General features: G+C 40.1%; 1 protein-coding gene across 1 annotated transcript in view; it reads left to right on the forward strand.

Annotated features, from left to right (window-relative positions):
* NR1H4 (nuclear receptor subfamily 1 group H member 4) overlaps positions 1-17,885 on the forward strand; it is a 95,946-nt gene extending 78,061 nt beyond the window's left edge. Inside the window, exons 9-10 of the mRNA XM_075209243.1 lie at positions 4,945-5,058; positions 15,876-17,885. Of these exons, the coding sequence (XP_075065344.1) occupies positions 4,945-5,058; positions 15,876-16,114 (353 nt within the window). The 3' untranslated portion in view covers positions 16,115-17,885. The remainder of the gene's footprint in view (positions 1-4,944; positions 5,059-15,875) is intronic.
* The last annotated feature ends 2,987 nt before the right edge of the window (positions 17,886-20,872 follow it).

Here is a 20,872-nt window from a genome sequence, read left to right on the forward strand (position 1 = left end):
TAGAGCAAAATGTATGTTTCAGATTCAGAAATGACACAAATGCCTGAGTCTATACACGAGTGCTATGTATAAGCCTGACCTTTCTGATAGTGTACCCATAAAGAAGGCCCCTTTTAGCATTTCTGCAGATGTGTGTATGAACAGCCCAAGTGATACACACATTGAGAATGCCACTTTGAAATTGCAACAGGATGAGGGGGATATTTGTGTAGCTGACGAGGGCGTTAATGAGGATGTTGATGAGGATGATGTTGTTTGTGTAAGTCCTGCACCAGTGGAAGAAGTTCTTGCACGTGATAAGAAGAAGGCCATGGTCATGCCTGGGCATAACACCAAAAAATCCACCTCTTATGTGTGTAATTATTTTTACACAAATTCTGACAACAGATGTCTAGCCATTTGTAGCGTTTGTAAAGCCACAGTACATAGAGGTAAAGACCTTAACCATTTAGGAACCTCATCCATGTTACGCCATTTGAAGCGAGTTCATGGCAAGCTGTTGGGAAAATAAGAAATTTATGCTAAAAAAATAACAACAAGCAGTCCAGCATCAGCTAGGTTCCTTCTCTCAGCTAGATCCCAGCACCTGCAATCTAAATCCACAACACTGTCCTCATCAATATCCTCATCAGCAATTGGAGTTAGTCCTGCATCCAAGTTGGTAAGGCTAGATGACTCCTCCAATATCCTGAATTCTTGAGCGTCAGTCTCACTGCTGCTGCTGCTGGGGTTGGATCTTCATCCCAGAAGTAGACCAAGAAGAAGACTACTAGTAGTTTACAACAATTGACTGTTAAACAATCCTTTGCAAGAAGAAGCAAGTATGAAAGCTGTCACCCAGTTGCAAAGCGGATCACAGACGCCATGGTGACTATTCTAGTATTAGATCTGCATCCAATATCGACTATTAATGCAGCTGGTTTTAGACAGTTACTTGAGGTATTCTGTCCCCATTACGACACCATTTTACTAGAAATGCTATTCCTCACCTCAACCTGAAAGTTTGTAAAAATGTAATTATTGGGCTACAAAATGCCATTCTACCCACTGTACACTTAACCACAGATATGTGGACAAGCGGAACTGGGCAATCTAAAGCATATATGACTGTAACAGCTCACTGGGTTGGTGATTCGCCTTCACCAGCAGCAACAGCAGCAGCATGTACCCAAGTATGTCACATTTGTCAGAGGCAGTCTACTCTGTGTATCACCGGCTTAACTAAGAGGCACACAGCTGACAATCTGTTAAAAAAAACTAAGGGATGTCATTGCAACATGGCTTATCCCGCTTGGACTCTACTCAGGATATGTCATTTCTGATAACACCACCAATATTTTGAGAGCATTACAGCTGGGTGAATTCTATCACATTCCCTGTTTTGCTCACACAATAAACTTGGTGGTGCAGAGCTTTTTAAAAATGACAGGGATGTGCAGGAGATGCTGTCTGTGGCCTGTTAAATATCTAGACATTTCCGGCATTTGGCAACAGCATGTAGGAGATTGCAGCAGCTACAAGAGCAATTTAATTTGCCCTGCCACCAAACAAAGCAAGGTGGAATTCCACCCTGTATATGCTTCTGAGGATGGAGGAACAGCAAAAAGCCATTCACGCTTACTCCACAAGCCATGACATTGGAAAAGGAGGGGGATGTATTTTACTCAAGCGCAGTGGAGAATACTTTCCATGTTGTGTAAGATGCTGAAGCCATTCAAAGTAGTCACCTGTGAAGTGAGTTCAGACACTGCTAGCTTGAGCCAAGTGATTCCCTTAATTAGACTTTTGGAAAAGCAGCTTGAGAAACTGAAGGAGGAGATGAAACAAAGCAATTACGCTAAGTATGTCGGACTTGTAGATCAAGTACTTTATTCGCTTCGCCAGGATCCAAGAGTTATCAAAATCTTGAAATCGGATCACTACAGTTTGGTGACTGTGCTTGATCCTAGGTTAAAGAGCCATGTCTTCTCTTAGTTTCCAACTGACCCAGATCTCTAGAGATGCAAGGAGCTCCTGGTGAGCAAGATGACAGCTTAAGCGTTATGTGACAGGACGGCGTCTCCTCCTTCAGTTTCTCAGTCAACTGCTGCTAGAAAAAAACTTAGCTTTCCCAAGAGACCCAGGGATGATGCAGATGACTCAGGACAACATTTTGACATCTGGTCTGGTCTACTGTAAAAGAATTGACCAAAATTAGTGACACCTCTGCTGTAACTCCACCTGATCCTACTATCAACTGTCAACATCCAAAGAATGTGGAGGATTATTTTAAATTTTTTGAACGGTATAAAGACAACAGTTTTATCAACAAAGAGCAACGTTGCTTTCAGAAGTAATGTAAGCATGGATGTCTAAATAAATGTGTATATGTATTACTCAAACCTTCCACTTTGCTGCTCTTTCATCAGTATTGCACAAAGTGTTTGTAATCTGCACTTTATGTCAAAGGTGCTTAACTATATTATAAGTTTTGGGGAAATGGAGCTGATTGGAAGCTCAGTGGTGAACTTACTTTTTGCTGTGAATTTCAAAGGCTCTTTTTAGTGCATTGTCTGTCACCCTGGATTGGTCTTGATCTGATAAAAGCATGCATCCCTGGGTGTCAGCACCTGTCGCCATGTATTAGCTGTAGAAGTACCACAGTTATCCAAGGAACAGGTGGAGCGATCAAATGAACCATAACTGATTTCATGATTCATTCTCAGTTTCACTGTACCGGCCATGTGCTCAGGGTGACGGCGATCTCCTCGTCTTCATCTTCCAAAGCTTAGTCTGCAAGGGCCAGTGACATGCCCATTTGTTTTCTCAGGTCTCTTAGCTGTTCTTTAAACTGGACATATTTATTGTCCTACCTAAGGGCCTCCTCTGTATTATTCCTCTGAAGCGCAGTGTATCTCTCGTGTACAAGCTCTCTTAAATCCGGGATCTCATCCGATGGGTCAAGTTTTAACTTAAGTATGGTCTCCTCAACTGCGTCTGTATATTGGTTTAAATCTCTGTTCAATGCAGCGTATTCCAACATGACAGATTCCATGCTGCCCACATGTTCCGTGTCACAGTCTGTCTGAAGCAGACCTAATGCTACTCCAATTGTAATATCCATTCCTGTGTCTACATAAGTTTGGCAGTTCTTCAGGGATGAGAAGGAGGTATCCACAGAGGAGAAGGAGATTAAAGATGCAGCACGAGCAGACATGTAGAGTTCATTGACATCACTGCTCGGCTTAAGGCAGCTAAGCTATTGGTAGCTTGTTTTGTGGGTGCCCAAACAAATCAAGCACTTCAGCCACAAAAGTGGCACTGCTTGTCGCTGGAGTGCTTGCTTTGTTAAACTGTACATGTCCTTTTCAATATCTTACATAAGGGTGGGTGGGAGGACAATTCCATCTTGCGCCATGTTTCTTTTCTGCCACTGCTGTGTGGCAATGTTTCCTAGATCTGCTATGAACTGCCGTGTGTTTGTGTCATTGCTCTGTCGCTTAGCATCCAGCCAGGTCGCTGAAGTCTATTTTTGAAAGTTTATGAAAATAATATTGTGACCTGTGAGTTGGTCAAAATTGACTGCAACTGACTTGAAATTAGTGTTATTGAGGCTTATAATAATGTAGGGGAAAAAAAGAGCAAAATTATGTGATTTTAGCAAAAAAAAAAAAAGGAATTTTTTTAAAAAAAGGGGATCCAAAACCAAACCCAAAACACGCAAGGGCAGTTTTAGTTTGGAACATTAATAAAAGTGTACTATTTACAAGTGTAAGTGTGAATATAGCAGCACGGTGGCGTAGTGGTCAGCACTTCTGCCTTACAGCACTGGGGTCATGAGTTCAATTCCCGACCATGGCCTTATCTGTGAGGAGTTTGTATGTTCTCCCCGTGTTTGCGTGGGTTTCCTCCGGGTGCTCCGGTTTCCTCCCACACTCCAAAAACATACTGGTAGGTTAATTGGCTGCTAACAAATTTTCCCTAATCTGTCTGTGTCTGTGTGTGTGTGTATGTGTGTGTTAGGGAATTTAGACTGTAAGCCCCAATGGGGCAGGGACTGATGTGAGTGAGTTCTCTGTACAGAGCTGCGGAATTAGTGGCGCTATATAAATAAATGGTGATGATGTAATTGTGTGTGTTATTAATCTGTGCGATTGCGTCATTACACTTGGAGTACTAATCGCAATCCCACGGTAAAACAATATTAATCAATTTATCATCCAATTATTTGACTTTCACATTAGTCATGAGAGTAATGGTACATAAGGATTTTCTTTATTGCATGTGGCAATCATGTATTTGTTTGCAATATTGAAGTCTCTTTGCAGAGTGTAAATGGCCATATGACCCTCCACACAAGCAAGGTCCCTAAAACATGTACACTCCACCTCATTACTATAATGCAAAAAATAAATGTCACTTCAGCACTGCTCCAGAAATCTATACACATGTGGTGCGCCTACACACTATACTTTGCTATGGAGGCCTTCACTCTACTCAGTCTTCCCTTCTGGCTATAACTAATTTTACTGCTCTGCAAACGTCACCATCTTGTTTCATATGCACCGTTGTGGAAATCTAGGCTCTCTAGTGTAAATGAAGGAGCACAGCAGGTCTAAAGCTGCACTACATAGCAGAAGATGACCCCTGAGAGCTGCCTGTGAATGGCTCTCTTTATCTGTTTTTGGTAAAGGAAGTTAAAAAAAAGTATACCATCAGGGCAGTTTTTGTATTGATAGAAGTGAGTGATTTAAAATATGGTACAAACTTCCCCAGAAATAGGGCAGTGTGATATGAGCAACTTCTGATGATTTTCTGATTAACACAAAATTAAACCTTTAGTTGAAAACAACCCTAGGGAATAATAAATAACAGTGGAAAAATGGTAGCTGACTATTGTGTAATATGTGAAAATTGTTTATTTTCTTTATATTGACAGCTGAGCACAACTGTTTTTTTTCCTAGGTATATCACATGACTACATTAATCCGATGTTTAATTTTTATAAGAGTCTTGGGGAGCTGAAGATGATTGAAGAAGAATATGCTCTTCTGACTGCAGTAGTGATTCTAACACCAGGTATGTCACAAACAGAAATAACATACATTTCTGTATAGGCATGTATGCACTTGTATAATATTTCCCTCAGTCTATATTATTAAATTTTACACTTGAAACAGCACTTGTAATACATTTGTGCATCTCAGCGCCAGATGGAATATACAATTTCTTACAGATCATGCAGGAGAACTTATGGTGCTGTCATAAACTTTCTGTGTCCTTTGAAGTCTCTCCTTTATTTGTCCTGCTCTAGTGCTGCCAGCCCAGTGTAGTATGTACAAATTTGGGGGGGGGGAAGACAAAAAGTGTGTGGCCCACTTGAAAATGTTGATACCAGCACTTTGCTATGCCAGTGAAGTCTGTTGGCACTATAGAAGGAAAACCCACAGTGTGGGCAGGGTAGGGCTGGCAATCTTTAGCCTGGGGGGCAAGACTTGTCTCAGCAGCCTATGAGGATCATTTTAAAGAAAAAAAATATGCAGGTGGCCCAGTGACCCAGCCCAAAGTAGCCCACTGTGGGACCAGCCTGGGGAGCAGATGCCTCCCTGCCCAGTCCGCCCCGGAGTGTGGGGTCCTCCTTCCATAGTAACTAACCAGCCCAAGCTGTGAGCGCTGGTGCTGGTTTCCTTGTTGGGTTCAGTAGTGTCAAGTTGAATATTTAAAACATATGTATTTAAGAAAAAAAAATAATAATTACCCTTTAAATGCCAAACAGTTGATGATGATGATGACTGGGCTATCTTGTATACGGCTGCTTCAAGATACGCTTAAAGTGGCCACGAACTTACATTATACTTTCAGGATGTATGTCAATATAAATGCCACTCAAAATGCACACATTTTTTGTGTCCTAGTTTATATTAGAGATGGGCGGGTCCGGTTCTCCGAGAACCGAACCCACCCGAACTTTGGGTATCCGAGTACCGAGCTGAGCAGCTCGGTACTCTCCCGCCCATTCCGAATCCAAATCGAGGCCGAACGTCATTGTGACGTCGTCGGATCTCGGGGCTCGGTTCTCGCGATACTTCAACTTTATAAATACACGCCTCCACAGCAATCCATCGCCATTTGACAGAGTGAGAGAGCAGGGTGTAGTCATAGGCTAATTAGAGCAGGGACAGAGAATACAATATTGTTCTTGAAATTGCTCTAACCAAAATCGCTAGTGCAGAGAGGAGGATAGAGGTTTATTATTTTTTCTTCATATTTGGCACTCCCCAGCGCTTTTGGGGTGTCCCCCATAATTGTGCATAAATATTTCTGGCTGTCAAAAGTCATATCTGTCAGCAGTATCTACTAAATAATTTTTAGCACTCCTCAGTGCTTTTGGGGTGTCCTCCCTAATTGTGCATTAATATTTCTGGCTGTCAAAAGTCATATCTGTCAGCAGTATCTACTAAATAATTTTTAGCACTCCTCAGTGCTTTTGGGGTGTCCTCCCTAATTGTGCATTAATATTTCTGGCTGTCAAAAGTCATTTCTGTCAGCAGTATCTACTAAATAATTTTTAGCACACCTCAGTGCTTTTGGGGTGTCCTCCCTAATTGTGCATTAATATTTCTGGCTGTCAAAAGTCATATCTGTCAGCAGTATCTACTAAATAATTTTTAGCACTCCTCAGTGCTTTTGGGGTGTCCTCCCTAATTGTGCATTAATATTTCTGGCTGTCAAAAGTCATATCTGTCAGCAGTATCTACTAAATAATTTTTAGCACTCCTCAGTGCTTTTGGGGTGTCCTCCCTAATTGTGCATTAATATTTCTGGCTGTCAAAAGTCATATCTGTCAGCAGTATCTACTAAATAATTTTTAGCACTCCTCAGTGCTTTTGGGGTGTCCTCCCTAATTGTGCATTAATATTTCTGGCTGTCAAAAGTCATTTCTGTCAGCAGTATCTACTAAATAATTTTTAGCACACCTCAGTGCTTTTGGGGTGTCCTCCCTAATTGTGCATTAATATTTCTGGCTGTCAAAAGTCATATCTGTCAGCAGTATCTACTAAATAATTTTTAGCACTCCTCAGTGCTTTTGGGGTGTCCTCCCTAATTGTGCATTAATATTTCTGGCTGTCAAAAGTCATATCTGTCAGCAGTATCTACTAAATAATTTTTAGCACTCCTCAGTGCTTTTGGGGTGTCCTCCCTAATTGTGCATTAATATTTCTGGCTGTCAAAAGTCATATCTGTCAGCAGTATCTACTAAATAATTTTTAGCACTCCTCAGTGCTTTTGGGGTGTCCTCCCTAATTGTGCATTAATATTTCTGGCTGTCAAAAGTCATAACTGTCAGCAGTATCTACTAAATAATTTTTAGCACTCCCCAGTGGTTTGCGCTCAGAATGGATTCAAAGCAGTCCACATATGATCTGAATGAGCAACCAGGTTCTGTCACCAGTCCTGATGTTAGTGTTCCCAGTACGTCATCTGACCAAGGCGATGTCAAACAACAGAGTGTTTTCAAATTAGTGCAAAAAACAAAAACCAAAAAAATTTTTACTGTATTGAAGCGAAAAAGAAGTGTAACTGAGCAAAAGTTAAGTGACGATAAAAAAAAAATTGCAAGCATGCCATTCTACACACGCAGTGGCAAAGAGAGAATGAGGCCTTCACCTTTGGCTATTAGTGGCAGATCCCAAAAAGTTACCCAGCCTACAATTGGTGCACAACTACTGTTACGCGTCAAAGCCGAGCTGCAAGATAACAGTGAGGCATTACAGGAGAATATTTGCTCTGATTCACAAATGACAACAATCCCTGTGGAGAGTCCATCCAACAGTGGGATGTCTAATCGTGAGCATTCTGCTGATGTGTGCCTTAATAGCCCGAGTGTAGCCGGTGATACCCAAATTGAGGATGCCACTTTGGAATTAGAAGAGGATGAGGGGGAGATTTGTGTAGGCGACGAGGGCGCTAATGAGGATGTTGATGAGGATGAGGTTGTTTGTGTAAGTCCTGCACCAGTGGCAGCAGTTCTGGCACGTGACAAGAAAAAGGCCATTGTCATGCCTGGGCATAAAACAAAAAAATCCACTTCTTATGTGTGGAATTATTTCTACCCAAATCCAGACAACAATTGTATAGCCATTTGTAGTGTATGTGAAGCCACAGTCAGTCGAGGGAGGGACCTTAACCATCTTGGAACCTCGTCTATGTTACGCCATTTAACGAGAGTTCATGGCAAAGTGTTGGGAAAAGCTGAAAGTTCTTCCCAAAAGAATACAAGCACTCCCTCATCAGCTAAGACCCTTCGCTCACCGACATACCGACGGCTACAAAATACACCCACCACACCATCCTCATCAATATCCTCAGTAGCGCTCGGAGTTAGCCCGGCATCCCACTTAAGGCTGGATGACTCCGGCACTATTATTGATTCCTCTGAAGAAAGCGTTAGTCCTGCTGCTGCTGTTAATAAGGCAGGTTAATAAAATGAGCAGTCCTACATTTCAGCAATTAACTGTGAAACAATCATTTGCGAGGGGAAGCAAATATGACAGCAGTCACCCAGTCGCCAAGCGAATCACAGACGCCATGGCTGCAATGTTAGTGTTAGATCTGCGTCCAATCTCCACAATAAACGCAGCTGGTTTTTCACAGTTAATTGAGGTTTTGTGTCCGCGTTACAGAATTCCATTGCGACACCATTTCTCCCGTAAAGCAATTCCACAACTATACCAAAAAGTGTGTAAAAATGTAGAGATTGCGCTGAAAAATGCCATTCTGCCCACTGTTCACTTAACCACAGATATGTGGACAAGTGGAAGTGGCCAAACCAAAGACTATATGACTGTGACAGCCCACTGGGTTGGTCATTCACCTTCACCAGCAGGAACAGCAGCAGCATGTACACCACTACGTAACATTTGTCACAGGCAGGCCACTCTTTGTATCACCGGCTTCACTAACAGGCATACGGCTGACAATTTGTTACGCAAACTGAGAGATGTGATTGATGCATGGCTTATACCACTCGGACTCTCCCCAGGGTATGTCATTTCAGATAACGCCAACAATATAGTGCGAGCATTACAGCTGGGTGATTTCCAACATATTCCCTGTTTTGCTCACACCATCAACTTGGTGGTGCAGAGCTTCCTATGAAATAACCGTGAGGTGCAGGAGATGCTTTCGGTGGCCCGTAAAATTTCAGGCCATTTCAGGCATTCAGCCACAGCATGTAGGAGATTACAGCAGCTCCAAGAGCAGTTTAACTTGCCCTGCCACCAACTTAAGCAAGAGGTGGTAACTCGGTGGAATTCCACCCTGTACATGCTTCAGAGGATGGAGGAACAGCGCAAAGCCATCCAAGCATATTTCACAAGTCATGACATTGGGAAAGGAGGGGGGATGTATTTCACTCTTGCACAGTGGGGAATCCTTTCAGTGCTGTGCAAGGTGCTGAAACCATTTGAAGTTGTGACATGTGAGGTCAGTGCAGACTCTGCTAGTTTGAGCCAAGTCATTCCTTTAATTAGACTACTGGAAAAGCAGCTTGAGAAAATGAAGGAGGAGCTGAAAGCAAGCAATTCAGCAAAGTATGTTGGCCTTGTCGATCAAGTACTTAATTCGCTTCACAATGATCCTCGAGTTATTAAGATCTTGAACTCGGATCAGTACGTTTTGGCCACTGTGCTTGATCCAAGGTTTAAAACCTACATTGAGTCTTTACTTGTAAATGAGCGAGATGTGAACTTTTGCAAGGAGCTATTGCTCAGCAAGTTGGCCGCTGAACTGGGCCTCGGCTTGATGACGTGTCCTCCTTCACTTTCTCAAGCTGTTGCTCGTAAAAAATTAAATTTCCAAAAAAGAAGCAGGGAAGACACAGGGGGCAGACCAGAACAATTTAACATCTGGGCTGGTTTGAAGGATTTTTCAAAAAAATGTGTCACTTTGCCCATAACTCCATCCAATATGAGTATAAACATGCAAAGGATGGTGGAGGATTACTTTCAAGAGGTAGTTGATATGGAAATGTCAGACAGTCCCTTTCCTTACTGGGAAGAAAAGCAGGCCATTTGGAAACCCATGTACAAACTTGCTTTGCAATACCTAAGCTGCCCACCCTCCAGTGTGTACTCTGAACGAGTGTTCAGCACAGCAGGGAACTTAGTCAGTGATCGCCGTAGAAGGTTACTTCCCAAAAATGTGGAGAAAATGATGTTTATAAAAATGAACTACATCTTCCACGAGGAAGGCCTTCACCATCCAAGACATCCAAGCACTGACTGTTCTCTAATGGCGGATTCAAGCGGCGATGAATTGATAGTCTGTGATGATGACGTACACACTGATGAGGGTGAGGATTAAGCTGAAGATGATGCCGATAACATCTTTTTAAAACTTTCTATGTAAGTGTAGGGTGCAATCTACCCCCAAAGAGGAAAGGGACTTGTGGCATTTCCATATCACATACCATCTTGAAAGGCTGCTGTTAGGGCAATTTATCCTTAAGGGTAGGGTGTCATAGACAGAGTGACCCTAAACTGGCTTTGTCCATTTTTCATAATATTGTACAGTCTATAATGGCTGAATTTTTGGGTATTTTATACAAGTGGAGGGGGGCCTAGAGAGACAGAAACCAAACTGGCTTTCTCCATGTCAATTAATATTGTACAGTCTATAATGGCTGAATTTTTTGGTATTTTATACAAGTGGAGGGGGGCCTAGAGAGACAGAGTGACCCCAAACTGTCTTTCTCCATGTCAATTAATATTGTACAGTCTATAATGGCTGAATTTTTTAGCATTTTATACAAGTGGAGGGGGGCCTAGAGAGACAGAAACCAAACTGGCTTTCTCCATGTCAATTAATATTGTACAGTCTATAATGGCTGAATTTTTTGGTATTTTATACAAGTGGAGGGGGGCCTTGAGAGACAGAAACCAAACTGGCTTTTTCCATTTCTTTACATATTTAACTATAAGTGTAAGGTGTAATATACATTCAAAGACGATGGCTGCATTGCCAATATGCATAGATGGAGAGGAAGACAATCTGTTTTGTGTGTAGAATAGGCCTACCAACGAAGAATTAAACTGTTTTTTTGGATGATTTATTACCTCAACAATTAGATTACTTGTCTCTAAAACAGTTGGAGCACTAAATTGGGTTAATTTAGGCCCAAAAACATGGATTTTCCAAAAAAATAGCAAAACAAAACCAAACAAAACCAAAACCAAAACCAAAACACGCAATGGCGGTTTTGCAAAACCAAAACCAAAACCAAAACACGACGGTAATCCAGATCCAAAACCGAATCCAAAACCAAAACACGGGGGTCAGTGACCATCTCTAGTTTATATGTATATTTTGGCAAAAAAATGTGTTCTAGTGTAATCTCATAGTTATGCAGGAAATAATGATTCAAAAGTAAATTCTTGACATGTTGAAAGTAAATAGCAATATAGTAAAAAGTTAATCTGCATGCGAAAGTAAATGCTTACTATGACATATTACTTTATGAAGCAGCCTACATTTTAGTTTAGTGCTTTAAAGAGACATTAACCTCAGTATGTTTTTCAAATTTGTGTTTACTTGTGGGAAAATAAATATGAAAATATTTTCTTTTTTAATGCTCTATCTATGGATAAAGACATCCTGTGTGTAGGCAGCCACGAGTGATGCTCAGAGGTCCCTTTGACACTCTCTCTGGCTTCTTTCTTTCTCACCCTCATTTCCCCAAAGCAAAAGTCAGATAAAATACTGAAGTGCTTCCATCTTCAGGATGGAATTGGAGTTTTGCAAACAGAGGTGTGCACACACGTGCAGGAGACAGTCTTCTCTGGAAAGACAAAAGAATTGTGGTGCTATAAACAGGCTGTTTAAATTTACTTTTTTATAACTGCATTAGATAACTCATATAGAAATGGATTAAAATGGGGTTTGGGGCCCATTCAATTTAATCAGAAAACACTTCATGGACTTAAAACATAGTGGTATTCCAAGAAGAAATAGGCAGTTCATGATAGCATCATGATAGGATGTGAGCTGGAGAATGCACCAATCAAGTACAACCCTCCTCTGCGGAGAAGGCTCTGCTCTTTTAGCCTGTGTAGTGTCTCCTGAATAATAACAATAAATACACTGGTCGACTTTTTAGTATGGGGTTGTCCAACTCCTTTTTGTACTGCCATGTTTTATTACACAGATTCACTTAAACAAAACAATCTGTGGGGGTTTGTAGCTTTTCAACAGCCAGTCATTATTGACCTCTCGTACCAGTGTCACTTGGTCAAGCCAACCATTCACTGACTGTGTCAATTGCACACCAACATGAAATCCTCAGTAGTAGGGTGGTAATTACTGCCGCACCAAGCTTCTGCGCTGGAACCTGAAATCGCTTACAAATTTTGGCCAATAGAAAGCTTCTACACCACATTTTTGCTGCTTGCTCTGGCTAAATCCCTCCTGACAACTTATTGTGATTCAGGAATGTGGGATATCTGGCAGAGTGCAGACTTCGTAATGTTAGCCTTAATGCAAGTCATCCAGAGAATGGATTAAAGTGTGAGCTTTAATCTGTTGGTCATGGGAACACAGTAATGCAAGAACAGGCCTCATCACAGGTACCAACAGTATCTTAACAGTAATGGGGTTTATTGGCTCAATTAAGAGCTATTCCTCTAAGTGCCTACAAATACAAAATGTACCATTTTTATGGACTACCAGCCCTTATTTTATACAGTTTATTTTAGACAGGTCTGTGGGGGATGGAACACCAGCCCTCCTAACCTTTCTAGAAAGAGCATATTATCTGTCCACAACGTTCAGCCTGGACATTTCACCTTAACTATATCATCTCCTTCTAATGGTGCCACATTGTCTGGGCTGGGAGATCTACTTTTTATATTTTTGCCTAAGCTTATTACAAGACTTTGTCATCAGCGTCTAGGGCCACCTCTGAGCCAATTTTTGGTTCCAAGATGTGGAGTCAGATCCCAGGGATGCAGCCCAGCAGTGTCAGCAGCCTGACCTCCTGGCACAATGCTCCTTCTGGGTTAACTTTCAGAGTTGGTGGGAGAGTCTAAAGCGCTACCGTTGTCCAGTCCTTAAACTTGAGAATAGAGGAACAGCAGCCCAACAATGCTGGGTCCTCCCTATGTTGCAGTCCCCCACTAGAACACCAGGTGAGTGTACAGTTAGAATCCTATACAAGTTGCTGAGCTGCACTAGTTAGCTAATTAAACATCTCCCACATCATCTGGGTCTGGGTAAGCGGGGTGGGCTCAGTCACATAATCTATGAAAGATCATAATGCATAATTTTAATGCTGAAAAATGGAACAACATATGCAAATATTACTATATCATTACACTATATAGTTGAAGTCAGGCATGTAGGGCCTGATTCATTAAGGATCTTAAATGAAGAGGTATCTTATTTCAGTCTCCTGGACAAAACCATGTTACAATGCAAGGGGTGAAAACTAGTTTTCTGTTTGGCACATAAGTTAAATACTTACTGTTTTTTCATGTAGCACATAAATACTTGATAGCTTATTTGTACACTGGAATTTAAAGTTCATATTTGTGTGCTACATGAAAAAACAGTCAGTATTTAAATTATGTGCAAAACAGAAAACTAGTTTGCACCCCTTGCATTGTAACATGGTTTCCCAGGCAAAGTTATCTGCAGAAAAAAATAAAATTGCCAACATGCCATTCTACACACGCAGTGGCAAGGAAAGATTGAGGCCTTCGCCTTTCTCCATGAGTGCTAGTTCTGCAACTGTCACTGAGGCATCTTCTTGTAAGGTCAGTCATGACCAAGCAAGACCTTGTCATTTTGACTCAAAAAGTGTTGCCTAAATACTTTTACGTGTAAAACCTGAGCTGGAAGATAACAGTAAAGCATTAGAGAAAAATGTATGTTCAAATTTAGAAATGACACAAATCCCTGAGGAGTGTCTATCCACGAGTGCTATGTGTAAGAAGGCCCCTTTCAGCATTTCTGAACATGTGCGCATGAACAGCTCAAGTGTAGCCAGTGATACACAATTTGAGGATGCCACTTTGGATATGCAACAGGATGAGGAGGAGATTTGTGTAGCTGACGAGGGCACTAATGAGGATGTTGATGAAGATTATGTTGTTTGTGTAAGTCCTGCACCAGTGGAAGCAGTTCTTGCATGTGATAAGAAGAAGGCCATTGTCATGCCTGGGTATGAGACCAAAAAATCCACCTATGTTTGGAATTATTTTTACCCAAATCCTGACAACAGTTGTCTAGCTATTTGTAGCATTTGTAAAACCACAGTCAGTAGAGGTAGGGACCTTAACCATCTAGACACCTCATCCATGTTACGCCATTTGAAGCGAGTTGGGAAAATCAGAAACTTATGCTAAAAATAAACAACAAGCAGTCCATCATCACCTAGGTTCCTTCTCTCAGCTAGATCCTGACACCTGCAATCTACACCCACAACAACATCCTCATCAATATCCTCATTAGCGATCGGAGTTAGTCCTGTATCCAAGTTGGTAAGGCATTCTTGAGCATTAGTCCCACTGCTGCTGCTGCTGGGGGTGGATCTTAATCCCAGAAGCAGACCAAGAAGAAGACTACTAGTAGTTTACAACAATTGACTTTTAAACAATCCTTTGCAATAGCAAGCAAGTATGAAAGCTGTCACCCAGTCGCAAAGCGGATCACAGATGCCATGGCGACTATGCTAGGATTAGATCTGCATCTAATATCCAGTATTAATGCAGCGGGTTTTAGACAGTTACCTGAGGTCTTGTTTCCCCGTTACCTATTTTCATCACAACACCATTTTATTACAAAAGCTATTCCTCACCTCTAGCAGATGGTTCCTAACATTGTAATTTTTGGGCTACAAAATGCCATTCTACCCACTGTACACTTGACCACAAATATGTGGACAAGCGGAACTGGTTAAACTAAAGATTATATGACTGTGATAGCCCACTGGCCTTCACCAGCAGGAACTGCAGCAGCATATACCCAAGTATGCAACATTTTTCAGAGGCAGGCTTCTCTGTGTATCACCGGCTTCACTAAGAGGCATACAGCTGACAATCTGTTACAAAAACTAAGGGGTGTCATTGCAACATGGCTTATCCCACTAGGGGGTAAATGTATTAACCTCCGGTTTCTTCAACCCCCGCGAGTTCGGCGTCTTTGGCGCTTAAATTTAAAGCGGCGCTGCCTTGTAAAGGGAAACTTCTCCCATTGGGCACAATGGTCAGGTGCCCAGGGGCCCTGCAGCCCAGGGGGCCTGTCATAGGCAGCGTGTGGGGCAATGTTTCTTAGATGTGCTATGAACTGCTGTGGGTTTGAGTCATTGCTGTGTCGCTTAACATCCAGCCAGGTCGCTGCAGTATTTGTTTGAAAGTGTATGAAAATAATATTGTGACCTGTGAGATGGTCAAAATTGACTTGAAATTATTGTTATTGAGGTTAATAGTAATGTTGGGATGAAAAAAAAGCAAAATTATGTGATTTTAGCAAAAAAATTAGGGATTTTAGAAACAAATAGGGATCCAAAACCAAAACACACAAGGGTGGTTTTGCCAAAACCAAAACCAAAATACGAAGTTAATCCATATCCAAAAACCAAAACCAGAACACAGGGGTCAGTGAACATTTCTAGTAAAAACAACAACTTCTCTGACAATCACAACTATCTTTCAAATATTTTCAGTTCCAATAAGCACCTTATCCGTAATTTGCATAACAATAACGTTATAAACTAGAGTTTAGGAAAGAAAAATAAGGAGGAAGCATGTGAAGTGGCATATTTATAACAAAAGAAACTACTACTAGCTATGCCAATTCAATTTACATTTTGTGTTTCATCTCTTCACCATTTATTGCAGATCGACAGTACATCAAAGACAAAGAGTCTGTGGAAAAACTTCAAGAGTGTTTCCTGCACATTTTGGAAAAGCTATGCAAGCAACATCACCCTAACAACCCACAACACTTTGCTCGGCTCTTGGGGCGTCTGACAGAACTGAGGACATTTAGCCATCACCATACAGACATGGTGATGTCATGGAGAGTCAGCAACCACAAATTTACCCCTCTTCTATGTGAGATCTGGGATGTCCAATAATAAAAGGGCGCATCACCTAAAAACTGCAATCTCATCTGGATTTTTTTTATATTATACATATCTTTACAATAGGCCTGATTATCAATTAATGCAATGTAAATATTTGTAAGTTTAAAGAAATAATTATCACCTCTGTTGTATCTATGTGTGTATGTGTGTATATATAATGTAAATGTATTTTCAGGATTTTTGTTGTTTAGAAATTTGCTGATGAAAAAGAAGGTCTGGACATACCAAAACAATATCATTTGTATGGTGATCAGTTATACTAAGCTATGGCCAGTCTATGGAAGTGTATACTGACATCCTGTGAGTTCATGTCTGTATATTTAAAATATATGGTCCTTATAGGAGAACATTACCAGGAAACATTAGTTGTTGGTGCTGTCTCAGATAAATAAGTAGCTCAAAGTTTTCTCTAACAGGTATTGTTTTCAGGATTTCCCTGTGGCATTATGACTGAGTTGCTGAGTTGTTAGTTTGTGTGGACTTTCTAACATATAATACCAGAGCAATATTATAGGGAAAATAAGAACTCACCATTCAACAAAGATGTAAACACGCTAATAAGATCATACAAAGCGTAAAGGACAGTTCAGAAGATGTTACTGGAGGAGAATGTGAACATGTAGGAAGGTAGAAGGTAATACCACAAAGAGAAGAGTAGGAAAATAATTATACAAAATATCAGTAGCCTCAAAAATAGGAATAAATTAAATCATTATTTTTTTTATGAATGTAGGTATACCTGCCAACATTACCAATTGAAAATTGAGACATACCTTGCCATGCCTCCCCCATTCACCTCTGCCACAATAAAAGGTTCTTGGCCAAGCCCCGACTACCTTGTCCTCAATACCAATTGGCCATTTCCTTGCTCTTCAGGTCACACTACTTTAATCCATGGTATAACTGAGACAATACACCACAAAATGTGACTGCTGGTGGTACGGTATCAGGAACAAGATCAGCAGAGACAGAAGAGACATTCAACTAGCGAGACAATGGATTTTGAGCTGGCTGCAGGCTTCGGATTTCAGTTTTTCTCACGTTATGCACTGTAGTATATTCCTACTCCTATTGTATGATGGTCATTTGGTGAAATTATTCAATATATTAGATTCAAAAATATATATATATTCTGTACAAATATAACAATTATTATATAATAATTAATTTAAACATGTTTGCAAAACAACCAACGGATAAGTGTGCTTGTGAAAATAAATGTTTGGATGAATTTATAATTAAAGGAAATGAGTTTAGCACTATTTATCCAACACATGCCAATATAATTCTTGGATATATTACATGCTATTCACTAGAAAATGGTATTTACCCATAAAGTTTCCATTACATTTTGAAGAATATCACTTACTCTACATGGATGACCTCTTCATGATATCCTATCCAATCCATAAATAACCCATATGTGATGTTTACTTTCCAAAATGACATTCACTGTCAGACTTAAAAATCACTGAATGTTTAAAAATGTAGCAACACTTTACAACAGAAAGTATTTGGTACAAAGCCCAATGCTGATTTTATTTATTATTTTGGATTAAATATATGAGATTGTACTTTTGTAAAGTTTGGGTTTGTTTTACGGGGTTTAATGGCAGTTTTATTTTTCGCACAAAGGCTTTTAATTGATTTTGACATATAAGCAACACATACTATTGTTGTTACAATTATATGTATATAGGATAATGAAATATGATGTATTCAATAGCTATTGGTGTATAAGTATTTTATATATCCTGTTTGAAGAGATAAAACATGGTTTGTAATTTTCACTGAATTTTTGTTTTTCTGCTTTGCTGCTGAGCAGCTTTAGTACATATTGAATAATTTGTACACGGTGATATCCACAAACAGCGCCACTGTTTGAATGTCAATAGAATTGTCTGCTCCGTCACAGGTAAGTGAACCCAATATCAGTTGCAACAGTAGAAAAATAATAAGTTGTTAAGAATAGTCTCAGATAGTTTCACCTCCAGCCTGTTTGGGCCTATAAAAAGGCACTACCTAATTGAAAGCTTGCTTAAGTCTTCTGCTTTCTCAGCTTCTGCTACCTCTTGCAGTACCTTGCGATATATTAACTACTCACTTGTGTACCAACCCTAAATAGAATTTCAAGAAAGAGATATACACATATTAATGGAAACCCTAGATGGTTAACCAAGTTACTAATGAAACTGAACCTCTGGAGATAGTAATCAAACCTAATCGCCAGGAGACTTCTTTTTTTTTTTATCTCTCTTCCCCTCAGTTCGACACTATTTTGAGAATTCCTTGCTTGACTGCAAATAATCCACCCATTAACTGGGACTCAAAAACCATTTAATTTTCACAAGAGACTTGTGCCCCCAAGACTGAATCAGAACTCTAACTTGTAGAAGTGAACCAAGATAAATAATTCCCTTCCCATTGGAACAGTTACCTCTAGAATATAAAGAATTTTCTGAAGTCTATGAGAAGAATGCCTCATAGACCGTATGATCATGCTGTGAATTTGCTACCTGGGGACACCATACTCTTTGGATTGATTTATCCATTAGCTGAACCTGAATTGAAGGTTCTATAAATGTAGCAACCCAGGGTATTTGTGCCTCTACACCTCCAGAAGATGGATCAATTTTCTTTGTGAAGAAAAAGGATGATTCATTACAACCTTGTGTTGATTACAAAGAATTGAATAAAATTACAATAAAGAAATGTTATCCTCATCCACTTATCTCAGAGTTGCGGCAGAGCCTTCATTTGCACTAAATTAGATTTACAAGGTGTGTACAACTTAATCCACATACAATCTGGTGATGAATAGAAAACAGCTTTTTGAACCATATATGGATATTACAAATATTTAGTAACGTTCTGATTGTGCAATGATCGTACAGCATTTCACCAGTTTGTAAACAACCCTTTTTAGGGATTTAATTCATCTATTTGTTGCCGTCTATCTTGATGATATACTATTTTTTCAAATTTCAAAGAAGAACATCAAAAACATGGTTAAACTGTGTTGGACCGTTTTCCAGCAAAACACAGGTCCAGCCCCTGGGCTATGTAATCTTGCCTCAAAGTCTGAGAATGGATGCTAAATGTTCAGGCTAGATCCAAGAAATGTTAAGAAGGTGCAGAGGTTCATAGGATTTGCCAACTTTTAAAGATATTTCATTAAATACTTCTCCAAGATTGTGACACCAATTGTGCAAATAACCGAGAAGGGATTACCCTTCCATTGGTCTCCAGAAGCTGAAAAGGTTTTCTCTTTGCTTACTACAAAGTATACAACAGTTCCCATATTAATATACATATATTTCAACCCAGAGTTGTTAGATTCCAACATCGGGGCAAAATTGACGCCGAGAATAGGAGAGAAGATTCTTTTGTACCCATGTGCTTTTTTGACTGCTTGAGAAAGGAATTATGATGTGGGAATAAAGAACCTTTAGCTATTGCGGATGCAGTTAATTAATGGAGGGATCTGCTGGAAGGTGATGCAGATCGAATACTTGTGCTCACAGAACTTTGTTTGGTCTGCAAAGAGAATTTAACCCTGACAAGCCAGTTGGAGTTTTTAATTTGTTATATCTTAAAGATCTGGATCCAGAATGGGAAAGCAGATGCCCTATCCAGAGCATATATTGAGGTTGAGCCAGAAGAGGCAATCATCTCCCTGTCAAATTTCCTGGGAGCTATTGACATTAATTATCTGGCATCAAAAACCATCATCATCACCATATATTTATATAGCGTCACCAATTCAGCAGCGCTGTACAGACAATAATAGTCACTCACATCAGTCTCAGCCCTATTAGAGCTTACAGTCTAAATTTCCTAACACACACACAGACAGACAAGTTCTTAAGTTTGTCAACAGTCAATTAACCTACCAGTGTGTTTTGAAATGTGGGAGAAAACCGAAGCACCCATAGGGAACCCAAGTAAATATGGGGAGAACATTTAAACTCCCCAGTGCTGTAAAGCAGATGTACTAAACACTTGTCCACCGCGCTGCCAAAGATCCAATCCTCTTAAATCCCCCATAAGTCATTATTAAAAGTATTACAATTTGTACATGACTCTAAACTCGTAGGCCACATATGGGTGTTTATAAGATACATGAATTATTATCTCTATATTCTGGTGGCCAGGATACAGGGAGGATGTTAAAAGTTTGTATTGTCCTGCAGTATTTTTGCTCAGTTTAAGGCTCCTAGTACTTCTCCACTTGGACAGTCTTTGTCTGTCTCTTCTTATTCATTGGGCTCAATCTCCATGGATTTCATTGTTGATATATCACCACCTGAATGCATGACTACAATTCTAGTGGTTGTTGGTCAACTCATGAAGATGGCTCACTTTGTGCCCTGTCATGGACTTCCTTCTGCGCAAAAAACAGGATTACTAATCAAGACGTTTACTTTTTGTTTTTTATATTATATTTGGGTGGGTGTATAGCCTATTTTGAGGGATATTTGGGCTTGTATATGGTAGAGAAGCGCTAGGAGATCCCTATTAATCCTTTTTTTCAACCTTTACTTTGCACAGATTATTATACTGACCAAATATGAAACAATGCATACAGGTATATAGAATATTTGTGGGTTTTTTAAAACAAATTGACACTGCATACACTAAACAACTCTTCTGTTTGAATCAAATGTTGATCAGACAGGCTATAAAATCAGGTTTACTGATGACAATATCGGTGGGCGCTGGTGAGATTGGATCACAAGAATATCCAAC

The sequence above is a fragment of the Mixophyes fleayi genome, chromosome 4, assembly GCF_038048845.1.
Source record: "Mixophyes fleayi isolate aMixFle1 chromosome 4, aMixFle1.hap1, whole genome shotgun sequence".
NCBI lineage: Eukaryota > Metazoa > Chordata > Amphibia > Anura > Limnodynastidae > Mixophyes > Mixophyes fleayi.